Source organism: Alexandromys fortis, unplaced genomic scaffold, assembly GCF_014885135.2.
Source record: "Alexandromys fortis isolate MF-2015 unplaced genomic scaffold, M_Fortis_MF-2015_v1.1 scaffold_175, whole genome shotgun sequence".
In the NCBI taxonomy this organism is placed as follows: Eukaryota; Metazoa; Chordata; class Mammalia; order Rodentia; family Cricetidae; genus Alexandromys; species Alexandromys fortis.
The window spans coordinates 3,139,557-3,164,742 of NW_026068065.1; the positions used below are offsets into that span (position 1 = coordinate 3,139,557).

The 25,186-nt window shown below is 43.3% G+C and overlaps 2 protein-coding genes across 3 annotated transcripts in view; one reads left to right on the forward strand and one right to left on the reverse strand.

Annotated features, from left to right (window-relative positions):
- The window catches only part of Wasf1 (WASP family member 1), a 46,402-nt gene extending 23,934 nt beyond the window's left edge, over positions 1 to 22,468 (reverse strand). Inside the window, exon 1 of one of the 2 annotated variants that reach the window (XM_050120566.1) lies at positions 22,222 to 22,468. The gene's annotated coding sequence lies outside the window, so the exon portion shown is untranslated. The remainder of the gene's footprint in view (positions 1 to 22,221) is intronic. The other variant, XM_050120565.1, reaches the window with a different exon arrangement.
- A 477-nt stretch (positions 22,469 to 22,945) lies between these two features.
- Cdc40 (cell division cycle 40) overlaps positions 22,946 to 25,186 on the forward strand; it is a 47,404-nt gene continuing 45,163 nt past the window's right edge. The window contains exons 1-2 of the mRNA XM_050120531.1: positions 22,946 to 22,961; positions 23,163 to 23,414. Coding sequence (XP_049976488.1) covers positions 23,226 to 23,414 — 189 coding nt within the window. The 5' untranslated portion in view covers positions 22,946 to 22,961; positions 23,163 to 23,225. The remainder of the gene's footprint in view (positions 22,962 to 23,162; positions 23,415 to 25,186) is intronic.

Consider the following 25,186-nt stretch of genomic DNA (forward strand, 5'->3'; position numbering starts at 1 on the left):
TGGTGGCACTAAAGCTGGCGCAGCCCTTACAACTTTTCAACAGCTAGGGCTGGAGAGGCGCTCAGTGGGTAAAGCGCCTGCTGTGCAAGTCTGAGGAAAGTTAAATTACAATTCTGGAGTTCCAATCTCCAGAATCCACACAGAGCTGGTGCCTCTGTACCCAGTGCTCCTCAAGTGAGACAGGAGCAGAGGCAGGGAGTCCCCACAAGCTGCCGGTCCACCAGCGGACTACACACCAAGGCCCCGTGGGAGGTGAGAACTGACACCTGAGGTCCTTGGACCTACATGCATACTCAAAGTGCACACATCAAAACTTTTTTTTTTAGCTGACAATCTTCCATTTTCTACAAATTTATATTCCCACCTCCCTCACAAACACTGGGAACACATTTTGATCCCTGCTTTATAGGTTGTAATTTAACTTTCCTCTAGTGTGGAACAAATTTACGACTTTCAAATACTTTCGCAAAAATTAACACTGAAAGATGCTTTTGCCACGGCCCAAGTTTCTATTGATTTAAATATAAAAAAAAAAACTTGGCTGGGGGGTGGTGGCACACGCCTTTAATCCCAGCACTCTGGAAGCTGAGGCAGGCGGATCTCTGTGAGTTCGAGGCCAGCCTGGTCTAGAGAGCGAGTTCCAGGACAGGAACCAAAGCCATAGAGAAACCCTGTCTCAAATCCCGACCCCAAAAACCAAAACCAAAACAAACAAGCAAAAACCATCCTGCCTTTGAAACACTTGTTTTCATAATAGGTCCTTATGGGATAATACAGTTTTCAGCCCTCACCTGAGAGCATTTTACTGCTTTCTCAGCTCTCTAAGAACCAAGACAAGTTAACTTCTTTGGACTCCATTTCTTATCTTCAAAATGAGGATGTCATCATCTCCCTCAAGGGATCTGACAGGACAACTAAATCAGTTATCACATGTACAGGTGTGGGAAAGTCCTTAGCGCACAGTAGGCACCCAGTAAGCACCGCCTACTCGCTCACTAATAAGAGTCACCCTGATGTTAGGAGACAGAACTGGTAGTCTCTCTGACTTCTGTTCTTAAATGAGAAAATGTGTGGACACATCACAGGACAAAGATGGCTTCCAAACACAGCATGTCGGGTGTACACGGGTATACTTGGCTCTCACAGAAGAGGGCAGAGATAAAAAGGAATTGAGGCCAGATTTCAGTTATGGCAAGAAGACGAAAGGCTAAAATGTAGAGAAAAGACTCAACATAACTACATGTGAGGGATGTCTGCTGGTCACAGAGGCACAAAATTCTCAAGAACAGAGTAGAGGGGTTTAGGAGGGCTCGAGAAATAGGTCAAATAAGGAGGCTCAAAGGAGTGAGCATTCAAGAGTGTAGAAGGTAAAAGGCAAAGGCTTGTTCTGCTGGCTGACTCAGATAAACAGTAAGGTGAGTCACGAGAATTATTTCTGGATCTTTTGACAGCAAAAGGATACTCGTGTTTATGTTAGGGTCTAAAGGTACACGCTATAGCTACGGCAATAAACACCCTTTCTAACTTTACTGCACACAAAGAACATATTTAATGAATGGCATTACAGGGTTCGTGCTCTCTGCTCCAAATTCCAACTCACTGTTGATTCATTTCACTATAACCATGCTGACTTCCTCCTAATTGTCATTCCTGGACTTGCTAATTACCAGGAAGACATGACCACATAAGGATGGTTTTATGCAGTGTTACAGAGACACTCCTTCGCTATCTTCCTGCCTATTATATGTTCCTGACATAATTTGTCATCTTAGCATTTTACTACAGTACAGTATTTTCTCCTATAAAAGTCTGGGCATTCCAACATGCACTTCTCTTCCTGCACATTTCCAAAACACAAAAGAAAAGTACTACCAACTATAATCCTCACTGTTAATAGTTTTCAGTTTAGAAAAGTCCATCTCTTTCTTTTTCTTTCTTTCTTTTTTTTTTTTTTTTTTTGTTGTTGTTGTTTGGTTTTTTGAGAGGGGGTTTCTCTGTGGTTTTGGAGCCTGTCCTGGAACGAGCTCTTGTAGACCAGGCTGGCCTCGAACTCACAGAGATCCGCCTGCCTCTGCCTCCATAGTGCTGGGATTAAAGGCGTGCGCCACCACAGCCCGGCCATTATATCCATCTCTTTCAGGACAGGAAGAAACATGAAAAGCTAGGGCAGATAATTAACTTCTGCAGACTACTAGACTCTCCTGGGGAAGTTAAGAAAACAGTCAAAGTTCATAAAAGGTGCGGCAGAGCTGAGACACAGATTTCCACAGCTGCACATCTGGTCGTTCTGCTCTTAACTGGCGACCGGTTCAGCCCCACTTTGCATTTCTGACAAGCCAGCACCACCCCCCCCACCTGAAGATTCCAGTATTTGGAGCTGCAAACAACGCTTCCCAGTTCACAGATGACTGTGGCTGCCACTCATCCTGGTACTTACAGAACTCTCTGAAGAAAGCTCTGATGTCTCATGGTAGCAGGTGGCAGAGGGGAGGATATGTTAAACCAAGCACAAGAAACATAAAACACTTATTCAAGTCTGATCTCAAAGCTGTCTCCAATGTAGGCTCCAGACAGGCATGCGTGGTGCCTTTGGGAAGCCCCAGGGCACAGTGGCCAGGGTTCACACTGGCCAGGCCATCATGTCCATCCACACTAAGCTGCAGAATAAAGAACATGTGATTGAGGCTCTTCGTAGAGCCAAGTTCAAATTCCCTGGCCGCCAGAAGATCCACAACTCAAAGAAATGGGGCTTTACTAAGTTTAATGCAGATGAATTTGAAGACATGGTTGCTGAGAAGCGACTCATTCCTGATGGCTGTGGGGTCAAATATATTCCTAATTGTGGTCCCCTGGACAAGTGGCAAGCCCTACACTCCTGAGGGCTTTCACGGTGCCCTCCTATACCCTACCAAATCATGTTCAGTAATAAATCTCACATCCAGTCTGCTTAAAAAAAAAAAAGAAACGTAAAACACAGAAATTTATTTGAAAGGAACATAGAAGCGGAAGAAAAAGAAAAAAACAAAAACGTACTGAAACTGTACACTGTAATCTGTGGCTTTCAACGAAGAACTAATCATTAGAAGAGTTACAGAATTCATGAAGAATGAGGGAGACTCACTGAGTCACAGGGTCCGTACACACGAACACATACGCAGTTTTAGTAAAAATCACCAGTTTATATCCTACCAGCACCCCAGCAAGAGTCTGCTGACATCCCTGCTCACACCTGACGGACGCTAACAGTCTGGCCAGTCAAGCAAGGCCCACTTCACCTTATTACCAAGTTTCACCTAGCCTGCCGAAGCCTTTTATTGCAGGCCGGGGAGACGGCTCGGTGACTAAGCAAGTGAGAGGACGAGGACTGGTGTATATAAACACCGGGTGAGCATGGCTACCTACTTGTAATTCCAGCTTCGGAAGGAAGAGACGGGATCTGCTTAGCAAGCACTAGCCGTGTGACATCTGAGTTTGGTTGCGAGAGTGTTTCAATTAGTAAGGCAGAAGAGCAACCAAGGTGGAGTGCCTGTGCACTGGGGGGGGGGGGGCAGCACAACAGACAGACAGACAGACAGACAGACACACGGAGGGAGGGGAGAGGAAGAGAGAAATACAAACAGTACGTGAATCAGTAAGGATGCTAGATTAGGCTCCATGGAACCCTGTCCAGTACCTGGCCAAGCAGCCATGATGAAGATGAGAACCGCTGATACTGGGGTAGCCACAGGCCACCGCCAGAGCCCAGGGAAGGCCTGCTATCAGTGAAGGGTGGTGACGTTACAAGATCCTTTCCACAGCCTCAGTTCCTTTGGTCACTTGATAAGGGACTTCAAACATTGATTCCTAGTGACATAGATGGTACTGAGCAGAGCCTGGTATTGGGCTGTGGCCAGCAAAGTGAGTAAGGGCCATTATTTACAAGGGCACATACACTTGGGGAGGGGTCTATTTCTTTCAATGGAGTGTCGTCAGCAATATGATCTTACACAGTTCTGATGTATAACCAAGTGCAATAGCAATAACCTGTATTACTTTGGGGGCCTTACCGAGGGGTACACACACTGGTACTGGGACTTGTTTTAATGGGTCACCGGCATCTGGGAGCAGCTCTCTATGTATGTGCAGTGGTTTGGAAAAAAATGGCTTCCACAGGTTAATATATCTGACTTCTTAGTCATCGGGGGAGTGGCACTATTTGAGAAAGAGTAGAAGAATCAGGAGGTGTGGCCTCGTAGGAGCCAGGTGCAGCCTTGTAGGAGAAAGTGTGTCAATGGGAATGGGCTTGAGCTGAAGAGCCAAACAACCTAGGAGTGGTGGCGTGAATTTGTAATCTCAATGCTGGGGAAGCAGGGGCCAGCGAGGAACTATGTTTTAGGAAAAAGGCATGTCTAAGAAGCAATGCCCAAGACTGTTTTCTAGCCTCTACCTACACTACCCCCCCTGTCTCCCCCACCCCATCAATTCCATAAACTACATTCATGAACCAGAAGCACCGTCTGAAACTTCTCCCAGGGACGGGGACACACACACACACACACACACACACACACACACACACACACACACACACACACACACCTATTCACCAGGCAGAGATCTCATGACAAACCATACTATGGATACTAATATAACTGTATTAGTCAGGGAGTCCCTGGAGCAACAGTTCTCAACCTGTGGGCCGCGACTCCTTTCAGGGTCAAATAACCTGGGCTGTCTAAGACCATCGGAAAACACAGCATTTTTTTCCAAGACTAGTTTAATTCATTTGTGATTGTCTCCAAGTGCTCATATTTCCCTACAAATAACATGACTTCGTTCTTTATGAAAAAGAAATGCTAAGGCCAGTTTGGGCTACACGATATCCTGATTTACCAAAAGAATATCACAAGTAATAAATACAGCATTCTAAAAGTTCTTTTCTTCTAATAATGGCCCCCTATTTCACCAGTTCTTATGGTTATGCGAAAAAAAAAACACTACCAAAAACCACTACCAGATGTGTTGTAGACTAACAACTGATTCTACAGATCAACAGTTGTGGTGGGGATCGCTTGTGCTCACGGCCAGCTGCCAAGTAGGTGGTAACTGGAGAATCTATAATGGTCCAGGTAGCATGGCCATTATCATTCTCCATGACTGTGTATCATCTACTTGGCTGAGACCTGAAGCATGTAAAAACATGTAAGGCATAAAGCCCAAGCTCAGAGTCGGAAAACGTAAGCTTCACTGAGCCTGCCGACCAAAGCCCTATGACAGGAAGGACCAAGACTTAAAGAACGGAGAAGCAGTCATCAATCTGCTTCTTGTGGTTTTACAATCTCCATAGACGTCTGTATCACGTACCATGTTAATATGCAAGGAAAATAAAATTCCTATTATGTCCCAGCCAGTCTTCTAAGTACTGTACTATATACATATTAAATGCATGTAATCTTATGCATTTAATTATTGTATCACATTTAATTGTTACACAAAGTCCTCAGGAAAGAAAGACTATTCCTACTACCTTACATGTAGGGCAATGGGAGTTTCTTTTCTGTTTTTGAGACAGGGTTTCTCTGTGCAAAAGCCCTGACCATCCTGGAACTCACTAAGTAGACCACGCTGTCCTTAAACTCACAGAGATCTGCCTGCCTCTTCCTCCTGGCTGCTACAATTAAAGATGTGACCCAACTTGCCAGGCTAGAAATGGACATTTCTAAAGCTAGTAACTAACCCCAAAATAACATTATGTACCAGAATTAAAACTGTAAATTGTATTTTCTAGGTCTTACTTAGGTCAATATTTGTCCATGACATCAATTTATTTCTGCAAGATCCTGGCAGTCATATACCTTAGCTTTGCAATTCAATTCTTTGTAGTAATTTCATAAAGCAGCTTCTCAATGTTACTTTGGGAGATAAGCTTAAACCTCCTTGTCTTACAAACCACACATGATCAACTTAAATGAGAAGCTGCTTATATGCCACAGGAATCACCTTGCCCAAGCCCAACTATGGAAAGTGTATTGGCTTTTCAGTGAGTATAATTCAGCAAATCTCCACTGAATGCCTATTGTGTTAGTCACTGTGCTAAATACTGAAGACGCAAAAGGATAATCTTGTCTCATGAAATTTTTTTTCACAAGATCGCCTCCTTAAATCATAATATAAGGAAATATTAATAATATAATTCCAGGACAATTTCCGGAGCCTAATATTTGAGTTGAAGTATTTTATTTGTGCATTTAAAATCTGTAAATGCTAATAACAATAGCAATTTTAACTTGACTTATTTACTTTTTATAAGTGTCTTACCTACATGTATGCATGTGCACCCCATCATGTGGTGCCCATAGAGACCAGAGAGGGTGCTAGATCCCTCGATACAGAGTTACAGATTAATGTGAGCCACTGGGTGGGTGCTGGGAACCAAACTCGGGACCTCTGCAAGAACAGTAAATGCTCTCAACCACTGAGCCATCAAGAACAGCAATGTAAAAACATTTAATCACCTGTATATATAACATAATCCACAAATGTATTACCTGTGGGGACATACTAGTTATTCTTGATTCTTTCTTCTACTCATTATCCACATTTAGGTACCATTAAGTTGACTGTACCTTCAAAGTCAGTATCAAATTCCTTTATTACTCTCTCCCATCGCCACAATCAACTGCCCTGGATCAAGTCACTACTTCTTGCTCAGACGAGACTCAGAGCCCATTTGGCCTCCCTGAGTCCATTCTTGCCTTCCTAGAGTGGCTACCAGGAGTCTTCACAGGCTAGTTCGATCGTGTTTTCCCTGTTGTCCTGGCTGGTTTTATGCCAAAGTGGCACAAGCCAAAGTCATCTGCAAGGAGGGAATCTCAACTGAAAAAAGCCTATAGGGCACTTTCTATTTAGTGATTGAACTAAATGAGCACCCAGCTCATTGTGGGTAAGGACACCCCTCAGCTGGTGGTCCTGGGCGCTGTTAAGAAAGCAGGCTGAGCAAGCCAAGAAAGGCAAGACGGTAAGCCGCATCCCTCCATTGCCTCTGCATCAGCTCCTGCCTCCAGGTTCACATCTTGGCTTCCCTCAATGGGCAGTGATTCAGGGTGTACGTAAGGAACCCTTTCCTTCCCGAGTTGCTTTCGGTCATGATGTTTAATTACAGCAATGGTAACCCTAAGACCTGTGTTTAAAATTATACAGCTCTTGGCTGCACTGTAACGTGAATGTAATCCTTTGTTGTTGTTGTTGTTATGTAGCTTTCTTTGTTGTTCTATCTTCATTAGAGTGTAAGTTCTAAACGGGTAGAAACCACGTCTCATTCATTCCTATGCCAACAGTGAAGCACAGTTTGACTGTGTGCGCTGTGTCTCCATGTGTACAATGGAGAGTGTAAAAATAATTTGCATTCCCTTTTTGGGCAGCATCCCATAGTTTATTCTCCAAGAAGAGCGCACAGCGAAAGAAGAGAAAATTAAATTTACCAAAGAAAACGAAAAGGAAAGTTACCGGGTTAAATTGCAACCATGAAGCTATTTATCACAAGTGCCTGCACCCGTCGGTCTGGGCAATGACCTGACTGAGGCATCCGAATAGCAGATCGCTCCTGAGACCCGGGGCTCAGCCTGTCCCTGCCAGGGGCTTTGCCCATCAGGCTGCTTCTCCACGGAGTTTGTTCCAGTACGCAGAAATGGGATTGATGTGCAATCATTTAAAGAAAGAAAGTGTAGGTTCAAAGACAGAGTTACATCCTACTTCTAGCAGGGAGGTAGTAACTATACTAAAACAAAAATTTTAAGAATGGTTGTTTCCAGGCAGTGAAAAGAGAGAATTTCTAAGGTCTATGAAAGAAAAGCAAGTTTTTATGAAATGAAACTAGTTTAATAAGCCAAAATAGCTAATTTTAGAAACTTATCAAAAAATAGCATAAAATGGGGTATTTTCCTAACTTTATTCAGAAATGTGTATTTTTTAATCTTGAAATATTATTGATTACTGATTATATCTATTTTTCTCAGAAAATGAGGTACTTTCTTAAGTTTATTCAGAAAGGTATATATTTTAATCTTATGAAATATTGATTGCTGTTGATTCTATATGTATTTTCTTTTTTGGAAAATACACATTTACATGTAGTAAAAGTAAAAACATCTCATATTTCTAGCAACTCAGAGATTAACAGTTTACATTTTATCTGACAAGTGTTGTAGGTTGGCTATATTACTATTTAGATATTTGTATTCCATGGGAATCTTGGGGTTGTTGTTTTGGAATACTTTTAAACTTTGGTAATTTTATATCGGTATATAATATAACCTGATCATAGTCACCCCAAACTTCAACCTTCCATCAATCAATCCCCCACCTCCCCAACACATCCTACCTATATCTCTTTTGTTTTCTTTTGAAGGTGTGGTCTCATGTTGCTCAAAATGGCCTAGAGCTCCCCAATTAGATCAGGCTGGGCCTGAACTGCTCCTGCATCCACCTCCTCAGACATACACAGGCCATCATTCCAGGTTAGATACACATTAGAGTCAAACTAAGGACACAGGACAGGAGTAACAACACAGTAACTCTTCTAATCGTTTTGTTAAATGAAAGAAGCCAAACACAAAGCTATGCATTTCTTCTACATAAAGGAGCCTGCAGCAGCAGCAAACAGGTTAACTCCGCTTAGGGAAGGGGTGGGACGGGTGGGAAGAGCAGGGAGAACACAGAGACTGCAAAGTTCTGACGGTGCCTTAGCTCCATCATGAGGATGGACTCCTACATGAATCTCTAAGCCAAAACGTATCCAACTGTTCAGTAATTGGTCAATTACATTTCAGCAGAACTCTCAAAAATCCGTCTAATCAAATACAATCAATCACTCCAACTAAGGAAAACATTCGTGCTATGAAATACTATTTCCTATTACCTACAAATAAAAGTGATCTAAGGTTAGTACTATTAAATGCCAAGTTGACAGTGTATAAGGAGGCACAACGGTTTTTAAAGAAACTCTCTAGAAATGCAAGCATAAAATCTTGGACACAAACAGACTAAAGCAAATTCAGAGAAGCACAAGCCAACCAAAGCTTTGCTCCCCACCCTCTGTCAACACATTACAATCCTAGGCCCGGCTTGAGAACAAGTGTGGCTGTACGGTGGAAAACGGTGCGGTTAAAGCCTTTGTTATCATTACTAAAAACAATCTACGTATAAAATAGTAGGTAAGCTGCTGATCTCTCATGACACACTTATTTCAAAAGTACAACATTTCTCCTCAGACACCATTTCTTGTGGTGGTTAAATTTCAGGGCAGTTCCCCACACCTATCTAAGCAGTAAGGATTAATTGTCCTTTCTTCCGCACCGCTGCCCCTTTGCTGAATCACTGCCATCAGCATAATGCTCAAGTGATAATTTCACCCATCTCAAAACAAGAAAACGAGATTTCTTTCGGGCTGACATCTGTCCCTCTAGCCACACCTCATCTGTTCTCCTGAGCGGCAAAATTCCTTCGCAAGTCACTTGACTTCTCCAGTTCTGATTTAAATCTGTCCACTCCGACTCTGATTCCCAGGACTGTAAGAGGTCGTGTCGTGCGAGCTGATTTAGCTTCTTCTCATTTGAGATAGGTGTAGCTGCTCGCTCCTCCGGGACACTGCATGCTGTCCTCCCACCCCGGTCTCAAGGCTCCATCCCTCAGACATGGTCTAGGTATTTTATCCTTAGCAGTACCCACGTCCCGGTTTTCTTACCATCAGATACACTTCAACCCAACATTAAAGGACCTCCATGCTTTCCGTTCATCCTCAAGTATCAGTCAATGGTATCTTACGTAGTGTTCGTAAGACAGATGAAAATCAGGTACAAATACAAACAGAAAAATCAAATTAAGTGTCTTAATTTTCTGAAGCACAATTAATAAAAAAAAAAACTCAGAGAGAGAAAATGGGGTTCAACCCAAAGGTCAGAAAAGCAAAGCGTCAGCCACTGGCTCTTACCTCTACCTCAATCCAAAATGGCAGCGATCCTGCCTCCCGGAATCTCAGAATGAGACTGAGAGCTGTCTCTTCCCATTTTATATTCCTCTCCAGGGCTGGGATTAAGGGCGTGTACCACTGGAATTAAAGGCATGCACCGCCCGGTTTCTTTGGCAAACTAGTGTGGTTTCTGAGATTAAAGGTGGGTACCTCCACTGCCTGGTCTGTAAGGCTGACCACTGGGGCTGTTTTACTCTCTGATCTTCGGGCAATCTTTATTTATTAAAATACAAATGAAATGCCATTACAACTTTCAATACTATTACCACCTTTCAAGTTTTACATGACTAGTACAGAGTCACACAAACTTAAAATATTACAGTTAAGTAATGAAAAGCAAAATAAATACTTTCTTTTTAAACCGATAGTTTCTGGACCTAATCCTCTCTCGCGGGCTTACTGTCTTGTTGTTCTCACACACCACCCTCTCACAGGGCAGCCCAGCCAGTGCTCAACTTCAGTGGCTATGCCTGAGGCTGGGATTACACGTGCTGCAATTACAGGTTTGAGACAACACGCCCAGCCCATAGCAGGCTTTCAGAGAGGGAATTTAATGAGTGGGCACACACACTTGCCCCTACGCAGGAGGTTGAGGTAAGAGGAGTCAAGGAGTCCGGTGCGAGTCTGGCAACACAGCCAGGCTGTCGAAAAGTAAAATTAGAGGACTGGGGTGATGGCTCCGTGGGTGGAGTGCTTGCATCTGACGGGTCTCCAGGACCCTAAAGCCAAGCACGGAGGTGTGTCTGTAAGCCTGGAACTTCAGGAGGTCATGGTACTAGCTAGCCAGCCAGTCTTGCTGAAATGATTCGTTCCAGGGCCAGTGAGACTCTACTCCCTCCACAAAAGGCTGGGAGTGATAAAGGAAAATACCCAATGTCAACATCTGGTCTCCACAGGAGCACACAAGGGCAAGCAAGACCACACACACACACACACAATCAGGGAATTCAGAAATCCATCTCTATTATATGAAATATATGCTAAATTTCATGTTCAATTTATGAAAAAGTAATATCATTTGTCTGTACTTAACATTTTTTTAAAATTTTAACTTTTTTTTTAACACTTAAAAAAAATGTGATCTGTAGGAATATGTGCACATGAGTGCAGGTGCCCAGAGGGGCTAAAGGCCTTGGATCCTACTGGGTCTATGGATGCTGGGAACTAAACTCATGAACTAGGTCATCTGCAAGACCCGAGCTAAGTCATCTTTCCAGCTTGTACATTTTCTTTTTAATGCTAAGAAAGAAACCAAAGTCTTTATGTAGAAATCTACTGAGAGCTGGGTGGTGGTGGCGCACGCCTTTAATCCCAGCACTTGAGAGGCAGAGGCAGGCGGATCTCTGTGAGTTCGAGGCCAGCCTGGTCTACAAGAGCTAGTTCCAGGACAGGCTCCAAAGCTACAGAGAAACCCTGTCTCGAAAAACAAACAAAAAAGAAAGAAAGAGAGAGAGAGAAAGAGAGAGAAGGAGGGAGGGAGGAAGGAATCTACTAAGAGACACACTCTGGTTCATGTCCTTCTGTGACAATAAAACGGTGACTTTTATGATACTCGATTACTATATATGATATTCAAAGTTTATTTTTACAAGCAGAGAGAATATATTTCTAGCAGAGCAATCCATAGTAATGAGTGATGCTCTTCATCCCTCTATGACTCTTGTACTTCAACACGGCTGGTGCTATTTGCTGACTAGAGCACACATTTTAGCATTCAGACGAGACAAGGCTTCCAGAAGTGTAACCCTTCTCCCTACGGCTCTATGAGCACCACTTTCTGTTCTAAAGACAGAATAGCATCTTTCCCCCACTCAGCATGCCAAGTTCCCTTGTACACACTTGAACAGTTCTACTTTCCAGATTTCCATCTTAGAACTGGCCCCTTTCAACCTAAATATTCTACACTATTCCTGTTTCCTCGTCGTTAAACATCTGGCTTTCCTGTGCTCCTTTCATTCTCATTTTCAAAACACCGGCAGAGTTTCCTCTGCTTTGCTTCCTACTCTCTACTTTTGGGGTTCTCTTCAAAGATGGACATGGGGCCTTCACCTGGGTTTATGTAAGAGCAGTCAATCACAACGTAACACGTCACATCTTCTCCAACCTCTTCAAGATCCTTTTTTCCCTCCTCCTCCCATGTTTTAACCATTTACTCCCTGAGGCAAATTTTATTACATGCCAGGTCTTCATACTCTTCCCTTCTCTGTGAGTCCATCTGCTCCCAGACCTCGAACTACCAGATCTAAATTATTTGTAGAAAAGCAAACAAACAGCTCAAAAAAAGACATGTCACTATTCCAAATGAATAGACCCCAAACCAAATTCCAAATTCACCATCCCTGACTTTCCACTCTCTCCCCAAAGGAAACGTACTATTCTTCCTTTGGCATTAACTATTTATAGTAACAATACCATATCATTTAGGCTATGATTATCTTTAAACTAAAGCAAATTTAAATTAAAGCAAATATTAGATTCTCCTATTAATTCACTCAAGCTTTCGGTACGTGATGTATACGTGAGACAGGACTGGCACGTGTGTACAGCACACGTGAAGGTCAGAGAACAACTTCTGGGAGTGGGTTCTCTCCTTCCAGTGCAGAGTCCAGATCAAACTCAGGCTGTCAGGCTCAGGAGGCAAGGACTTTCCCACCGAACTGTCACACCGGCCGTCAGTCAGCTCCTGACTGTGTGCAAACCACAGGTAAAATAGCTGCAGTCTGTCACTGTGACGGGATTTCCTCTGTGACGGGATGACTGCCATCACAGTGTGAACTGGAGTTGCTCTGATGATCTACAGAACACCTGAGCCCATAGTCAGGTCAACAAAATACGGAGAACAATAGTGATGGCCCATGCTACAATACAGAAGCTGTTAGCACCATCTTGGGGGGAGGGAACTTGGGGGGGAGAAACTCAGAAGACCCTCACCTGAGAGACGCCAGTCACCACTTCTTCCTTCCCTAGCTGCGGTTGGTCCTGGGTGTCCTGGAGTATATAGGAAATGGAAGGCCGACTGGGCACTGGGACTGGGGATCAGTTTCATAAACTTACGGTTTGTCACCCACTTTCCAGTAAGTAACCCCAACGATCACAGAAAGGGAATTTAATTGGAACCCATTCTTGGGTCTGTCAGGGCTCTCCTGGGGTGAATAACTGTTTACATTTCTCCAGAACTCAAGTGACATTCTCATTTAAATCTTTTAATGGTAAACTGACCTGGTATGCTGCATATAACCTAACTCTGGAACTAATTCCTAACAACCATTTCCAATATTGCAACTGAGTAAGGGAATTAAAATAATTCTGTTTTCTTCTCTATGTTGACAGAAAGCCTGAGTCAGAAATAGATATAAGACATTGATATTTGGCAAGAATTATGAAACTTCTGTCATGGTCTATATTTAAAATTTAGTTCCTGCCTGGAAAGGTAAGAGTTCTATCTTTTCAAAGTTGTGAGGATTACATCAGCCGTGTAAGAGACGCAGCACATATCAAAACACAAGTTTTCTAGAGTCAGTGGCGGGGACCTAATGCAGACCCATGAAGAACACCAGGTACCAGGAAATCCACACCTAAGCATGTGGTCCTCAAACTGCAGAAGGCAACAGGAAGCCGGAGCTCAGCTCAGTGCTAGAGCGCTTACCTACCTTGGACAAGCCTTCAGGTGAACCCTGAGCACTCATTAATTAACTAAATTAAAATCTGAAAGGCATGGGAAAAAAAATCCTGGAGAGGAAAACTATTTGACTTTGGACAGACCGGTTCGACTTACGCTGGACATGTCTCATTGTTAGCCATTCAAACAAGAGGCAGAATCACACACTTCAAGGTTTTGTTGTTTTTTTTTTTTTTTTTTATTTTCGAGACAGGGTTTTTCCGTAGCTTTTGGTTCCTGTCCTGGAACTAGCTCTTGTAGACCAGGCTGGCCTCGAACTCACAGAGATCTGCCTGCCTCTGCCTCCAGAGTGCTGGGATTAAAGGCCTGCGCCACCACGACCAGCTCATACTTCAAGTTTTGAAAGAACAAAACTACCAACTTGAAACTTTGTATTCACTCATTCCAAAGTGAATCAATTATTGTCTCAGACAAATAAAAACCAAGGGAATTTGCCACCAGTGAATATGCCCATCAAGAAATGACAAAGCATTTCTGCAGAGGGAAAAAAAAAATATTAAAACAGGCCAGATTTACCTAAGGATAGAAAGGGTGTGAGAGACTATAGGAATAAATAAACCTTTATTCATATTTTGGTTTTTTCGAGGCAGGGTTTCTAGGTGTAACAGTACTAGCTATCTTGGAATTAGCTCTTCTAAAGCTGACCTCAAACTCACAGAGATTCATCTGCCTCTGCCTCCTGAGTGCTGAGATTAAAGGTGTGTGCCACCACTGCCCGGCAAAATAAAATCTTTATAAAGATAATTATTCTTTCAAAATAATACATCAAGATATTGTGCGATCTCATTAGAGGAAATGAATGGCACCAGCATTATAAAAGACAGGAGAGAGGAACTGGAAGCAGAAGGTATCTAACCCAACTGTTAAGTAGCATAATTGGGTTTATATGTCGGCTTAGAGTACCTCTAGATGTATCCAAAAAATCTCGGCAACCATTAAAAGAAAGTTTTAAAAAATATAACTGATATGTTAAGAATGGAGAGAAAAATAAAACCAAATAAAATGTTCAATTAATGTCAGGAAAAATAAAGAGTAAGATTCCTAAAAAGCAAAGTATAAGAGCAATGAATATAAGCTAAAAATATGATAGCCATTAACCCAAGGTCACTAATTACTTTAAGTTAACATGAATGCTTCAAATACACCAACTAAAGGAGATGTTCACAGAATAAAAAGTAAGGTCCAACTACAAACTCTTGACAAGAAATGTACTTTAGATAGAAAGGCATAGGTTAAAAATGGAAGGATGGAGAAAAATTTGGAAGAAAAACAAACTCACCAACCTAAAATTTTGTATTTATTTATTCAAAAGTGAACAAAGGACTTTTTCAGACAAATAAAGACGAATGGAATCTGGCCCCCGTGATAGACTTGATAGACGTGACAAGACAAGTTCTTTGGGGGAAGGAAAGCGCTAAGCATGGCCTGGATGCCAGCTGCGCCAAAAGGAGGCCTGAAATGCTAGACTTAACAAAGGACACCTCTGCATGAGGGGGACCCTCAGGAATTCTAAAATGTACCATCATAAGATAAAGGGGTACCTTTACTAAAACAATACAACGATCTTTTTCATGTACATGTTTTTCAGAACAGACCATCAAAATACACGTAGCAAAACTGACAGAAAGCCAGCAGAAAGGGCTGGATGTACCAGCATAGTAGGAACTTCAGCATGCCTCACTTAGTCATGAACAGACCCAATGGGCAGAAAAATAAGTGAAGATATGGTTAAACTAAATAAATAACATCAATCAACTGGATCGAATGTAAAGCACTTCGATTTGCGAACAGAATATACATTCTTCTCTAGCTCACGTGGTTCATTCACTGAGAGAGATAATATTTTAGGTCGTAAGTACACTTGGGAAAACTTCAAATCTGAACTACACAATATATGTTCTCAGAAAACAAATCAGATTAAAGAGAGCATAAAGGTAGACAGAAAATACAAAAATATTTGGAGATTGAATACCATAGTTCAAGTCTCAAATGAAGTCTTTAAATATTCAGAACTAAAGGAAACTATGTTTTCAAAAATCTTTTGAGAGACCCCCCAAACAATGATAACCGGGAAATACAGGGAGTCTGGCCTGGAGGCTACACCTGTAATTCTAACATCTTGGAAGAGGAGGCAGGAAGGTTGGGAGCTCAGGGAGAAGGAGAAGTGGGAAAGGAGGATCTTAACTCACACTTCCAACTCTGGCAACTAAGTAAACGTGCCTGCAGTAAGGGAAAGAAACTAGTGAAGAGGACAGAAATCAGTACAATTAAAAACGGGAAACCAAAGAGACAGGAATCAGCGAGGTCACAGAAGCGTGGTCTGAAAACATCAATGAACCTGGTCAATTTCCAAGTCTATCAGAAAAATTTTATTTTGGTTTCAGGAAATGGTTAGTATTTATTCTCCACTAGGATACTAATGCTTCACTTCTTTTCACTTTCTACTTAATTTGTTGGCATAAGCGTGTTATAAAAATTACCAAACATGGACAAATATAACAAATGGACAGAAGACATTTCTGTTAAGAATTAAAACACAAAACTCCTTATTTTCATAGACAAATCTGAAAACTAGCAAATAAGCAAAAGTCCCAAGAGCCTTCTTAACCTCTGTGAGAACTAAACTAGCTAATCTATATTCTGACACAAAAGCTGTTTCTTTTAAGCTGATTTAATCAATGCAGAAGCATCAGTCAATTAGAGTACTCAAGAGAAAGAATAGCAAAAAGCCAGGTGACTATTTGATACATTCAAAAAGATCTGTTGAAGGGTGGTGGTGACCCACACCTTTAATCCCAGCACTCAGGAGGCAGAGGCAGGCTGATCTCTGAGTTCGAGGCCAGCCTGGTCTAAAGAGCTAGTTCCAGGACAGGCTCCAAAGCTACAGAGAAACCCTGTCTCGAAAAAACAACAAGAACAAGAACAACAACAACAAGAACAACAACAAGAGAGAGAGAGAGAGAGAGAGAGAGAGAGAGAGAGAGAGAGAGAGAGAGAGAGGAAGAAAGAGCAGAAAAACAGCTCTGCTGACTTCATTATTCAAATTCAAGAGACATAAACATCTAGCTCCACGCTGCAGAGTTGCTCTAAGAAATGATACTCCTGACAGTCTAGAGTTGTAGGAAGTAGGAAGAGAGGGACTGGAAATCACATTCTGTTGAAATCCACTCCATTTTTATTAGTCATGTGACCTCCAACGAACTACCTTATCTAAGACAAAACACTTGGGTAGCTGGCAACTATCTAAAGTACAAGTCCAACCAATTCATGCAAAAATAAAGACCTATAACAAAGGCACGGAACAAAAACAGCATCTTTGGTGAATTTAATCTCAGGACCAAGGACAAATACACTGTCCTACAGGAAACTAGCTGCCCCTGTAAGACCTGGGTCCTGAGCAGCCATTTGTTTACCTGGTCTACATGGCAAGAAAACAGTCATTAGGTGTCTCAAGAGTTTGTATCTTATAGCCTGGACAATTGGGGAGAAAACAAATTTGCTCTCCCTTTGGGCATCAGGGACCGAGGAGAAAAAACAAACTCAACAGATTGTGACTGGTATTCCAACGGCCTCCTTCAACAGTCAGGTCGGATCCAGCCATCAGACTGCCTTAAACCTGCCGTGGGTTTAAACCACCAGACCCGAGGCCCATCACTTTGTAGAACCAGGCTCTTCTAGACTAGCTCCTACCAAGCAACACGCCTGGGCTTAGCACTCCCTCGGCCCTTGTTTTACATAAAGAAGAAATAATTGGTTTAGCAGAAGGCTAACAGCAACTACCGGATTAACCAACTGCAAGTGAGCAGAGGATAGGCCGAAAGGTCCAAATGACGTAGTTGGGAAGAACGAGGAGAAGGCAGTTCCCAAGACAACCTGGGATTCAGCTGACTTCACTCTTCCACAAAATCCTCACGAGCACCAATCTGAGAAAGCAAATGTAAGAGGCTCCATGAAGTGACTTGCATATAAAGCAAGCATAACGTACTTCCTTCCCGCTTCAGAGAAAATGCTATACGTTACCTTTGAATATCATTAATCTCCAATAAGTTCATTAAAGACCTGCAAATACTCCCGTTTAAGTGACAAACAGACAGTCCGTGATTCCTTTTCTCACAACACCCAGCGCTTTCCACTCGCAGCAGATCAGTCTGCAGAAATCACGTCCACTCACTCCACTGAGCTGAAACCAGAAAACAGGCACTAGGAACATAAGAATGAAGCAGGGGTGGTGGGGACGGACAGACAAACAACAGAATGCATCGTCTGCCTCCAACCCTACCAAACCTCTATTAAGGCATGCCATGTGATTATACTGAGCTTACTTTAAAACTATCAAAATTAATAACATAAGAACTAAATTAAACATCGTGTTTCTAAAAGGAGGCGTATGAAGAAAAGTTTAGAACTATGTTATTTTCAGAAATAGATCTAGAAGGAAGAAGCCCCTGACGAGAGCACAGGCAGAAATATTAGGAAGGGAAAACGTCTCACGAGAAAGGGGGGTTCCCCAGATTCTTTTAAGCACCTTAAGCAGGGACCCTCAAGAAGTAAAAATCACAAGAAGACCCTCTACCCCTCCACGTGCCCTAACATCTTGCCCCATAGGAGGTGCAGCAACACGAAAATTACGAAATATCTTTCTCTTCCTGTTCGATGGACGAAAGAAGGCAAGCTCCTGAAAATGCTGTCATGGGCAACGAGGGCAAAGAATCGCCAAATATCACTATAAATACTTTATTTTCGTGTATTTATAGTAGCTGTTAGCATAATTTTTATAATTTCCTAGAAATCTGTAACTACTGGCATACATAATCATGTAACTGCAGTATATTAGGCGCTGAATAGGCTATCAGTGGGCTGTGTCTCATCACTAAGCACACGGCTTCTGAGAAAGGCATTCTAAGCCAGTGGTGATTAATCCTCACCGGGAACTTGACTGGATCTGTAATCACCCAGGACACAAACCTCTGGAGGGTCCAGAGATGGATAACTGAGACCCACCCTTCATGATGGTGACTCCATTCCAGCCACTCAGATCCTGGCTGAATAAAACAGAAAAACCAAGTGGAGACCAACATTTCCCTCCCTCTTTGATACGGGGTTCCCTCTACACCTCTCGTTCCTACAGTCAGCTGCTGCACAGTCTGGCCGCCATGCTGCCCCCGCCCCCACCACGCCACCTGCATGGACAGCATCCCTTCAAACTAAGCAAAATACATCTTCCCCTCTTATAAGCTGTTTCGATTAATTCTTTAAACTCTATCTCAGGAATGAGAAGGGGAACTACTACAAAGTCTTACCACATGGTATGACTTTATAATGCAAGGAAAAGTTAAGACTACCAACCCATAGGAATTCAAGATTCAAAATTAAGAACAGGAAGTATATAGCTCAGCAGTAGAGTGCCTGGCACATAGGCGGTCCTGGATTTTATCCCAAGCACTGAGAACAAAGAAAATAAAATAATGGAGAAGAGAGAAAATTGAAAAATTATAATCTGCATGGAATAAATAAAAACATATACTGCTTAGTTTTATGAGGTTCTCTCTTGAAGCCATTTATTTTTAAAATCTGTTACATAAGCAAGCACAAGACTTCATTTATGTACATCTTTTTAATTAAGCCTCACTGGAACACTGAAGTCATAAAGAAAGATAATTTCAGAAACGAACGTGTTAATGTCCATTTTCAGGAAGCACACCGCAAGATCATTAGCATTTTCTCAAGTAGGGTGCCAAGATCCACATCATCCGGTATCTAGTGCTAGCTCTGGAACATGTGGTACGGGTACTATAGCGGACGTTACAAAACCCTCCAAACATATCTTTCTCTTTAGAGATAACACCGCTTTATTAAATAAAGTATTCACTAAATCCTGCATCCTGCATTGGGTGGCTGCTCCTTCTGCTTGCTGAACACAGATGAATCCCCTGCTATTTGTTAAACGCAGAGCTACCGCCTTTGGATTTGTGACGGTAAGCCACAGAGTAGTTCTTATCCCCAGAGCTCAAAAAAGACCAGAGCTTTTCTTTAGCCAAAAAAAAAACAGAAAAAAGTTAAATTTCAGCTCTTTATATTTAAGAAAACATGATAAAAATGCAATCAAATTCATTTCAAAAAAATAAAATCAGCTATACAATGAACTGTAAAATGAATTGTAAGATTGTAGAGACTTTTCATCTATATAACTTCCTCCCACAAAGTAACCAAAAGTCTCGATTGGAGTAAAGGCTTTAAGGATACAGTCTTTCCACAGTAGTTTTTGCTGTGAAAATGAAAGAGCCAATCACTTAATAAGGAAATCAAATATATTCTCTACTATTAAAATGAAGATCAAGCCTTGGAAAAGATAAATTATTCTTAAAACTAAACAAAAACTAGAGATTATACCATAGTAACGCATCGTCTCTTGATATACTGATATTTATGAACCCTAGTGAAAAAGCTGCCCTACAGGAGGTTATCTTACAAGTGATCACCATTATGAATCGTTAGCCAATATTTTCTAATCAAAAGATCGTCAACATTTCCTAGACTCTGCGAATTTAATTCAATATTCTACTTGTTACCAATCACTTTTATCAGTACATCTGTAATTATTACATGTAGGCGCGCAGTCTAAAATTAAAGACCACGAAGAAATAAGAAATTCCTCCAAGTTAAAGCCATCTTGCCAAAGCAAAATCAAATGTAAACCAGCCATTCTCAGGTGCCATGGAAAAACATACTGAGGCATTTTCATGATTCAGCAATGAAAATACTTAAAATGAGTTTAAAAGTATGATGAAAATATCGTCTCTGAATTAATGCATAATACCTTGTGGGATTGAGTACTGCTCCCATCTACACGTAAGGAAAGCAAGGCAAAGATGTCCATTTTGTAAACTGCAAGGTCTTTCCTAGTCAAGTAATGATTCTACACCATCAACATATATATGTATGCCGCTGATCGCAAGTGCCATTAAACAATCACTGCATCTTCAAATTCCTGCATGTATGTGTGTAACCCCATTTTTATCAAAAGAATTAACAAAATGAGCTTAAGCACATAAAGATGGGAAAGAAAAAAGGAAAAAGAGACGTTTCTGGCAACTAATTTATTTTTAAATAATAGTATTTAAAAGGTAACTAATGTTTGTTTCTTACATTTCAAAAGCATATTTCATCCTTAAGGTAAAGTGTGCAAAATTGGATCTATTTATCCATGATCAAAGTTAGGAAAAAATAAGGAAAAAATTTATAACTAGCAATAAAATATACTGTAAAAATAGCTAACTGAAAAGTAAAATACAAGTAAGTCAGGGAGTTAAGAACCTCCCCCCGATTTTAAATCCTTCCTTTCATTCAAATGAAGGCTATAGTTAATAAAATATTCTACAAATATTCAAAACAAAATTTTGTATTAAGTGTTTTATTTAAAATATTCAGAATAAATAAAAATGCTTTTTAACAGAAACTTGGATCACCAGGGATAAACTGCTCCTGCGAGTTCCAATCGGGACTGCATTTGTAATTGTGTTATGCCGCTATCAGCAATCAGAAAAATGAAAGTTTACCAAATTAAATTTACAAACATCAACGCAGTGAACAAGTAATTAAATTAATCACACCGATTACTGAACAGAAACAAGACTTCGCTAATACGTGAACGTCAAGAAAAATATGTAAATAGACAGGCACGTTTTATATAGTAAAGGACAAGGTTAGAATGAATTGTATTTAAGTACCTATCCCAGCTAGGTATTAATCAGTTAGTCAGTCACAGAGAAGGTCGAGAGTGTTCGGATCGGATGAGCTTTCTTTTCACCATTATTCTAGTTCATCATCCGCGAGTGCAAGAGAAGGTGTCAGAGTACGGAAGCTAGGGGGCACGCTGTAGCTAGGGGAAAAGAAAAATGGGAAAGGTGCAATGGATGCTGCATAGTTGAATAATTATCTGGGTGGCACAATGGGCGAGTCCTGCCGACATCAGAGCCCAGGGAACGTCTCCCTAACTCTGTCCGAGGAACCTCCCGATTCCCAGTGAGAAGAGCCGGCAACCGCTTTGCCTTCCTTTTCAAACGGGAAAATAAAGGGATGCCTGCACTCGCTTTGCCGTGGTCGTGCACAGGGAGCCGAGGCGCAAAGACCGGCAGCCAGAGCTCGCTTTTCAGACCGGCTGGCACGCAGGGCGAGCCGGGGCTCCGCGGTGGGCTGCAGCCTTGGCCGGTGCCGAGGCTAGAGGGCGGAGCGGCAGGGTGGGAGCCGCGAGCCCCGCGCCGCAGGTGAGAGCCGCAGCCGCTGCACCCGGAGCACCCTCGGGCTGGTCCCCGCACCCGAGATCCCGCGCCTCGTCCTCCACGCGCAGCCCGGGCTGCTGGGCGGCGGGCGCGGGGGAGCCCGGGATGGGGGCGGGGGCGGCGCGCCCATCATCGCCACCGCCGCTGCAGACCCGGGCTCACACGCACGCCCCTCTCGGCTCCGGCCGGTGGAGAACAGTTCCCTTGCCAGGACCCGGGGAAGAAAAGGGACAAAATCCTGACAGACTCGTGCTCACCGTGAAACCGTGGGGGGCTCGCGCCTTACCCCTTCTTCATGCTTCGGCGGCGGTCGCCGGTCCCGCTCCGCGCTGGGACTCCACCGAGAGCCCCTCGGGAGCGTCGGGCTGCGGGGTGGAAGCCGCGCCAAGCTCTGGCTGAGACGCCGGGCCGCCGGGAATGCCACCGGGGGCGCCCACTGGTCGCCCGAGCCGCGGTGCGCGCGACGCGCGAGCGAACAACACCGCGAGCCGCCGCTGCCCTGCGCCGCCCCCTCCCCGCGCGACGCTCCACAACCGGGCGCGGAGATCCGCGCCTGCAGCAGGGGGAGCCGCGGGGCGCTCTCCGCCTCGCCCCACAACCTTTCCCCGGAGCTGAGCCCGGCGGGTCCCAGGTCTCTGGACTTAAGATTTGCACTTTCCGCTTGAGCCACGCAGGTCGTAGGGCGGCGTGGCGGGAGATTCACTCTCCGTGCAATTACTCGTCCGTGGGCAAGAGGACGGAGCTTCCCCCTGTCCTCGGGCTCCGTGGTATTGTCCAATCCGCACTTTGGGGGAGGGGGCCGGAGAGAACGATGCTGGGCTAGGAAAAGGGGGAAGATGCTATCCAATTGAATGAACCATCCTTTGTGGGGCGGGGTCGAAGGCTGACCCCCCCCTCTGCCCGACTCCGCCTCCTCCCTTCAAACTACATTTCCCATGGTGCATTGCGCTTCCCGCCCCGCTGCACGCCGGGAGTGGAGGACTTCGAGGCTTCAAAGGTATCTCTGAACAGGGTCTTTAATCAACGAGGTCCTGAAAGTTATATGTAGTTGTAATTTCCTTGTGCTTCTCTAGATAAATGTTTGCAAACCTCAAGTCCTTTCCCGGTGATAGTAATAATCATTAAGTTTTTTCAAAGAGGTTATAAATGATTTTTTTATTAAAGAAGGTAAACAACGTGTTTCTTGGCTATCTGTCAGGACCTGGGAGTCGCTGCTTCTTCCGCCCTGGCCTGACCACAGCACAGAGGATCTGTTGCAGTCATGTCCGCTGCGATTGCAGCTCTAGCTGCTTCGTATGGTTCGGGTTCAGGGTCCGAATCGGACTCGGACAGTGAGGGCAGTCGGTGTCCCCTGCCAGCCGCCGACTCTCTCATGCACTTGACCAAATCACCTTCCGCAAAGCCCTCTCTGACAGTGGCGGTGGACTCGGCTCCGGAGGTGGCGGTTAAGGTAAGTGTTTTAGCCACTGCTGGGTGCAGGAATCGGTTTCAGCTTCCAAATGGCCTGTCTCCGATGAGGTGCTGGTTTACGTGGGCGCTGAGAAGTAAGTTACCAGCGCTTACACGTCTTCCCACATCTTCCTCCTCTACCCTCTACCTCTTGTGTTTCCATCACTTAAAAGTGGTCCGGTAGGGGAGGGAAGTTTGAATTTTAGGTTAGGACGTAGCCTTGTTAGAGCAGATGTAAGTTCAGATAGCTAAAAGTGGGTCAGGACTTCCTAACTAGAATTTGTGCCATCACTGGAAGTGAGCCCGTGATCAGGCACTGTTTTGGTTTTGAGAAACTAGTCTCGAGTCCTGGCTTCACCACTTGCAAATTAATTACACAGCTTCCTCTCTTGTATAAGGGAGGTAGCTGTTTAAAAACCTAACTATATTGAGAGATTATTGTAAAGATTAAGTTATAGGGTAAAGGTTATATAGCACCGAGCCTAATGATCTAAGATAACGGCAATCCATGCTAGCTATTGTGATTATCGATGCTAAAACAGTGAGTGGGGAAAGGACATACATTTTAGGAAGTAGCATGCATGAGCATAATGGAGAGCTAAACGGAAAAACCCAGCTATGTAGTTTTTGACTGAGTATGTATTATTGTCCAGAAACAACAAGCCTGAAAGTCCCAAACGCCAAGAAAACAGTGCACACAGGAATCATTCTAGTGGGTGAAGCAGCCAATTAAATGTGAGCAAATAAAGTCATTACAGATTGGATTGAACACTGGGAAGGAAAAAAACATTTTAAAGAATAATATAGAAATATGATTTTTGTAGAATGCTCAGATAAGTCTTGGGGGGGGGAGTCAGTTCAAAAAAAAAGTGAAGTCAAGTAAGCTACAGCAAGAGTTTCCAAGCTTAGGTGACTTGCAAACCTAGGAAGGCAGAGACTTGGTGTGTCTGAGGTTGATGTGTCTTAAACCCAGTGAGAGCATCCGTCAATCAGTAGTAAGCTCCATGTGGATGCTCGAAGTGGGGAGAGGGAACCTGTACAAAAGTTCCTTCATAAGATGTCCCTAGGTCTTGTTTGTCTCTTTAGTCTTCTGCAAGTTTTGACAAACCATTTATGAAACTTTGCTGTTGTTATTTTTTTTTTTTTTTTTAATAAGGACATCTGGCATGAAAAAATGCTGGGAATTCTATCTTTAGAGCAAAACAGAGCTCTCCTGAGGGCTTTTCAGCCTCCCTGGTCTGTTCCTTAGAAAACTCAACTGTGGGTGCTGTGCCTTCTCCCCATCTTTGTCGCACTCCCCCGCAGCTCAGTGCACACACCACCCCACCACCCCACCCAGCTCAGTGCACCCATCTAGCCTCAGCTTCTTAATTAACTACTTGCTGGGGATGATGTCCTGGGCCTTCCATTTATCAAGCCCTGTCAAAGGGCTTGGATCTCTGCATCAGTAACACTGTTATAATCCCTCTCTCTCTCAGTGCATTTTTCCCTGTGGTTTGCACTGTGCTCTCCTCAGCCTTTGGGCTCCCCGATCTTCCGCCAGCCCCTTCTGCTCTACTACCCTTATTTCACGTTTCCCTCCACATATTCTCTCATATATTTTTTTAACCACAACATGTGCTCTTTCCCTGCGGCTCATGGGTGACCATTACGAAGAGGACATAGGCACGAAACGAATCAAGATTCCAGCATTATTCATGTCTACCCACATGGCGACTTGGATACATTCCTTAAAAACTCGGAGCCAGTTATTACTCATCTGTCAAGTAGTTT